The sequence below is a fragment of the Harpegnathos saltator genome, unplaced genomic scaffold (genome assembly GCF_003227715.2).
Source record: "Harpegnathos saltator strain DR-91 unplaced genomic scaffold, Hsal_v8.6 scaffold533, whole genome shotgun sequence".
Taxonomy (NCBI): Eukaryota; Metazoa; Arthropoda; class Insecta; order Hymenoptera; family Formicidae; genus Harpegnathos; species Harpegnathos saltator.
The window spans coordinates 18204-24840 of record NW_020230353.1 but is presented as its reverse complement, the minus strand read 5'-3'; the positions used below and the strand labels follow the sequence as shown (position 1 = coordinate 24840).

Below are 6637 nucleotides of genomic sequence, written 5' to 3'. Positions count from 1 at the left end.
CCACACACATATAGACACATGCACGCACACACATACAGCATAGAGGATTTGGAGTAATAAAATACTACGGGAGTGACGAACTGTGGTGTCCTTATCTCTGCTGTGACACACAGGCACAAAAAGTGTAAATCCGATCGTGCAACCTTCACCGATACACCTTGGCTAATGCCGGCGGTATTGTAACTTTCAAGCCCCATAACTCGGAAAATACTCAATAAAACATAACATATGTATAGTGTTTTGGAAAGCTCTCGAGATAGTTAGAAGAGATGAGCTACAAGAATATGCCATAAAAAATAGGGGGTTCCATTAAAAAGAACAAAGTTGAACTCCGTTTAAACTTTGGGACGTTCACTCAAGGTGAATCCAATGACACCATCTTATATCCCCGCTCGAATCAAATAATTTTTGTCTGAAACATTTCTTTCTAAAATGCATAGTTTATGAAATATTCGACCGTTCCCATACTTTTGGTACACCCTGTATGTACTGTTTCCTACATTTGTACATATACACTGTATTTGGATTATCTGTATGAAAAAGTTTATGAAATTTCATTTGTTCCTAACTTTGATATAAACAATGAGCGCGGGTTAAAATTTTCAGAACATTACACATTACAGAACAACATTACAGAACTTTGATAACATATGTGAAAATTATTGACATCGGGAGATGGTCCCTATTTTTGCATAATTACCAAAAAATTTTTTGCCACTAAAAAGAACAGATGAAGTTACAGGTCAGTAATACGATGAATATATTCATGTACAGGTCAGTAATACGATGAATATATTCATGTATAGCATGTTCTCATTCCTTAAATATGTACACAGTGTCGGAAAATTACATTATATATATGAAATTTCTTCTGTTAATTAATCTTTAATAAACAATGATCGACGGCTAAAACCTTTTGATTGTCACTCAGGAGGGTGTCCTTGATAATATATATAACAGACAAGGTCATCGGATGTGGGTCTCCTAAACAGGGGTTTTACCCAAAATTTTTAAATACGTTATTGCATCCTTTTGAATTGTTTTCCATTGACATTGAAACAAGCTTAGATTCGATGACGGATGTTGTCCGATACTTGTATTTTTTGACGATATTAACAAAAATGCCTCCGTAAGATGCACTTAACATTGTATTTATTTGTTTCCAACAAAATGATTTTTATTTTTGATGGGTATTGAAAGTTCTAAAATTCCTGCAGAAATGAAATCTTAAAGAATCACGGACGCTATTCTATGGCAAAATGTAGTGACCTGGATAATATCTCATTATCATTCAAGCAAGTCTGATATAAATAATGAAAAGTAAACTAAACCAAAATAAATCAAGAGCGGATTTATGATAAGAGAGTATTTATGTTTCAAAACGCAAGGCACATGTATAATTCTTTTTTGCCATAACGTTGTTTTCGTAAAGCCGACGCTATTTTTTAGTATCATGAATTAGGCAAGGTAAATAACATGTATTCTTGTTATCTAACAACATATCTGGGTGTGCGTTATCAAATTCTTTATAAATACGCAGCTACTACTTTGGTGCTATTCAGTGCGCTATAAAAAGCCTCTCGTGCCACAGATTTTTGTACCATTTTGTGTATACTCGAGGAATTCAGAATGAAGACTTTCCTGATTATTGTGGGTGTGTTGGCGGCTGTCATTGTAAGTATGAAGGAATATTTCAAATAAATAATAATAAATGACGAATATAAAATCGAACAAGACCATGATGTTGCTTCTTGTGAATGCAAACTTCGGGACAAGTTATAAGTTGATCGATATCGTGATGGCATTCAATTGTTAAAACAATACGAAACAGTTTTCTATATATTTGGACATCATTATGTATATCAGGCGATGTCTTACGGTTTTGACGCAAACATGGCGCGAAAATTCCATGAAGACTTTTTGAAGTGCAACAAGCAACTGGGCAAGTCGCCACGTGAGTATTAAAATTAATCATATTAAGAAAATAATATTATGAAAAATAAATTACCTCTTTATGATGAATTTATATCATAATTTAATTATTTTAGAATAACCAGAATTGTGTCCAGATATTCGATTTTTTCATCAAGATTTTCGAAAATTCGACTTTTTTATTATATTATAATGCACTTGTATCACTGAATCAGTTAGAACGTTCTGCTTGATTTGAAAAATTTTCTATGTAATCGGTTCTATCGTTTTACGATAGAAAAATATATGAATGGATAGATAATAACATATAATGTGACAATTAATATAACTGACCCATTAGCCACTGAGCTTCAACATTAAGCTTTTAATTATAACATGTAACTAAATAAGGAGAGAGAATTAAAATGACTAGATTCAACACAGTAAATGTAAATTTATAAAACTAAACGGGTATTTTGACAAACCTGATAAATTATTGATTTGCATTTCTTTTGGACACTGTAATCATGTTTTACATAATTTGCATTAGTCTTAAGGATAGCACGATGACAATTTAATTCGTCCTATTTTTAATAAAGAAATGGTTCTAAAAATTTACCAATTGTATTAGTACATCTGTTAATTTTTGCTTTGCAGCTGAGGTTAATCTCGACACGGCCTTGTGCGCGGTAGATATGTATGGGGTACGTATACTTATGTTTGAAATTCATATGTATATGCAATACATACTTACATACATTTATATATAAATATACATACATACATACATATATATATATGAATCTGGCGATAGACCTGAGTATATTGAACTTTGAACCCTGATCCTTGAACCTTTCGCTGGGCACAATAGTCATCATATAATTGTAGATTAGGTCATTTTGGACAATACATTACTATTTTGCGAATAAGTACGCAAATTTTCAAGTTATCAATTAAGAGAGCTTCTAGATGTGATCATTTTCATCATTCATCAATCATTAATAACTTAATAACTATTGCAATTTTTGTAAAGTAATACTTGACTTTTCTTCTCAGGTTTATCTCATTAATCTTCACAATTTTCCATTTCCAAAAGATCCCGGACATCCCGTATATATATAGAAAATATTCTGAATTTAAATAATTGAACTATCTCTACAGTTTATATCTGGCTTGTTTTAGGAGAATAATATTTCAAAATATACAAAACATAAGTTGGAATTTCTAAAAAAAGTTATTTTCTCAGATACCCAAACGCATTAATTTTATGATTTTATCAATTTTGATTCTTGTTAATTTTGTAATTATTTAGACACCATTTTTAGTAATTATAACATTTAACGTAACGTTTTATTAAATCATCGATTTCAGTTGCGTAACGAGAAAGGCGAGTTCAGAAAGGAGGCAGTTTTACAAGCATATGTGGACTTAATTTCAGACGACGACAAAAGAAAATTGGCGAAAATAATCTATCACAAGTGTTATGATGACGGTAATTTATATTTTATTAATACCCTCGGAAATATAATTGTCATAATTGCTCAATGTTCTTTCAATTGCAGTAACTAAAAGTGGCGCCACTGGTGACGAACAAGGACGGAAAATTACCAGTTGCTGTATTCCAACTATGTATCTCCTTGACGAAGTCGAATAAACCGAAGTGGAATAAAGCGTAAACCGGACCCTTTTTCAAGTTGACCGTATAAAATTCTGTTGATTCATAGAATCATCTCTAATTACTTCAATGATGCATTGTAAATGAACAACAGCTAATTGGTGGGAAGGGAAAAATTGTCGAAATAAATGAAGTCAAAATAGACAAAAACGGAGTCTCATAATACCTTTTTCGTTCTTCCGATTCGATTTTTAATCCTTGAATTCTCGCGATCGACCGAGATGCGTTCTCTCTCGCGACGGACCCGCGATATCCTGAGCGTTAGATGTCCTTCCTAAGAAAAGCAAGTGCTTGAAATCGTAGCAACTTTAAAATTCTTAACAGATATATTAACAGATATACTAACAGATATATTAACTTAACAGATATTATATTGAATGTAGTAACACACATTCGATAGATCCCTTCAAAAAAGACAGCATTCTCTCGAAAAATTTTTTTATTATTTCAAATATTAATCGAGCTAAGTTGAAGAAACGAAATTTGGTAAATCTTGTGTTTAAGGCACCCACATCTGATGACCTTGTCTGTTGGATATTTTATCAAGGAGACCCTTCTGAGTCACAATCAAAAGTTTTAGCCGTTGCTCATTGTTTATTAAAGAGTTATTAAAAAAAAAGTTGTACGAACGTAATGTAATTTTTCGAAACAGTTTAATAAGAAGGAGATAATTTTTCATCATCAGATATTCATTGAAGGTGCATGTAATATATACATACGTGTTATATACGTAGTGTATTGCTTTGATTTCTTATATTCCTTTGTAAGGTATTCTTACTTCGTAAGCTGATTACAATTTTAGTCAGTATGACACAGCTCTGCTATGTGGTAAAATCGTTCTCGGTTTTGCTTTAGAAACGAAATCATTTATACAGTTAATATGCATTTACATGAGTTTCTAAATGTAACACATGATTTCAATGTGGAATTTTATAGATAGTGCTCATTTTCTTTAGACACAATATACATTAAACAATGTTAAACAGTACATATAAACGGGAGAAGGGCTTTGCCTTTCTCCCGCTCCCCCTCAAACAAATCCTAACCTAACCTAACTTATTGCACCTTTATATATTTTTGGACATTGTTGAACAAGTTTTCTTAAGACCTATCATCTAACCCAATTTAACTTATTATATCTGCATATAATTAGGCGTTGTGGGTTTTAAGGAAATCTTTTCATATAAGGATGGGACATATAAGGGAAGGACAATAAATTAAGTTAGGTTAGGATTTATTCAGGGAGCGGGTAAAAGGGAAAGGGCGAAGCCCGTCTCTCGCTTATACAGGGTGTAACAAAAGTCTAGAAACGGTCGAATATTTCATAAACTATGCATTTTAGAAAGAAATGTTTCAGACAAAAATTATTTGGTTCGAGGGGGGATATAAGATGGGGTCATTGGATTGACCTTGAGTGAACGTTCCAAGATTATACGGAGTCCAACTTTGTTCTTTTCAATGGAACCCCCTATTTTTCATAGCATATTCTTGTAGCTCATCTCTTCAAACTATATCGAGAGCTTTCCAAAACACTATACATAAGTTACGTTTTATTGAGTATTTTCCCAGTTATGAGGTTTGAAAATTACAATATCGCCGGTATTAGCCAAGGTGTACTGCGTGGAGGTTGAACAATCCGATGTACACCTTTTGTATGCGTGTGTGTGTGTGTATGTGTGTGTGTGTATGTGTGTCACAGCAGAGATAAGCAGCTACTTATTCAAAAGATCTAACGTGGTTACCATATCCTCGCATCATTCGCAGTAATTCTTTCTGAAAATAATCGACAGAAGATTCAACGAATGTGGACCGTAGACTAGGAGAAGATTCAAATACCGAGGTTATTATACTTTTCATAGTTCTTCTCCAATAAATATCTTGCTACATTAATCGTTCTGATTTGACCTGTAGTTGAACGTTTTCTTAGCCTGGATACATTCAGCACTTCGTATTACGACACACTATCAAGTAACTGACTGAAATTTCAGTGGCATCCAGAATGGTATTATCTGAAAGAGAAAGAATTACTTTACTGATGATGCGAGCACATGGTAACCGCGTTAGATCCTATGAACAAGTAGCTGCTTTATTTAACAACACTTATCCAGATCGTACACCGATTTCGAAGTCTACAGTCCAGATAACGGCCAGCCGATTTGATGAAACAACATCTGTCAAGGATCGACAACGCACTGGCAGACCAAAATTAGCGACAAACTTGGATAAGAGTTTCAAAGTGATGCAAACATTTGTCGAAAGTCCTCATTCTAGTTTGAGGAAGGCAGCACAGACGCATGAGATTAATACAATGTCCATTCATCGTATTTTAGTGAAAGAGAAATAGCATCCTTTGAAAATTAGCATCACTCAGGAACTATAGGAAGATGATTATGATCGAAGAAATGAATTCTGCGACGAAATGATGTGTCGATACGATGATAATAATAACTTTTCCGATCACATCATTTTTTTCGACGAAGCTTCTTTTCAATTGAATGGAGCGATAAATCGGCATAATTGCCTATATTGGGGTGATGAAAATCCTCACTGGATGTATGATATCCGCACGCAGTATCCCCAAAAACTTAACGTTTGGGCGGGTTTTTGCGAACGTGGTATTGTCGGACCATTCTCCATTAATGGGAATTTGAACGCGGCGATGTATCATGAACTATTGCAAAATAAAGTCATACCCGCTTTTGAAAATATGTTTGATGGGAACATAGAAAATATTTGGTCCCAACAAGATGGTGCAGGAGGACCATGAAAGAAGGAGGGCGCGATGGTACCCAGATGGCAGCGGGACGTTCCCGTCCTGGACCTGCGTCTTATTTCGTTCCGAAGAGAGAAAAATATCGGGTGCGCGGTAGTCGCTAAGACCGGGGAATCGAACCCGGCCCTTTTGCTTGTCGGGCGACTGCTCTGGTCCAACGAGCTACCTGACAGTCTATGCTTACGACATTTTCCTCTCCCCAGATAACGCTAAGAGCCCACTATAAAGTAGCAGTACGTTAATTTTTGAATAATACTTTTTCAAATCGATGGATAGGA

The 6637-nt window shown here is 34.3% G+C and overlaps 1 protein-coding gene across 1 annotated transcript; it reads left to right on the top strand.

Annotated features, from left to right (window-relative positions):
- Positions 1–1551: 1551 nt before the first annotated feature.
- LOC112589513 (uncharacterized) lies at positions 1552–3736 on the top strand. Its single transcript, XM_025303124.1, has 5 exons — positions 1552–1674; positions 1867–1954; positions 2569–2615; positions 3283–3403; positions 3474–3736. Exons 1-5 carry the CDS (start codon positions 1630–1632, stop codon positions 3563–3565), a joined length of 393 nt encoding a protein of 130 aa, XP_025158909.1. The 5' UTR covers positions 1552–1629; the 3' UTR covers positions 3566–3736.
- The last annotated feature ends 2901 nt before the right edge of the window (positions 3737–6637 follow it).

Bases quoted from the DNA above. Each gene is read 5' to 3' on its own strand.
- LOC112589513 (XM_025303124.1), top strand. From the start codon at position 1,630: ATGAAGACTTTCCTGATTATTGTGGGTGTGTTGGCGGCTGTCATT. The intron at 1,675-1,866 runs GTAAGTATGAAG...TATGTATATCAG, and splicing joins GTGTGTTGGCGGCTGTCATT to GCGATGTCTTACGGTTTTGA. The intron at 1,955-2,568 runs GTGAGTATTAAA...TTTGCTTTGCAG, and splicing joins GCAACTGGGCAAGTCGCCAC to CTGAGGTTAATCTCGACACG.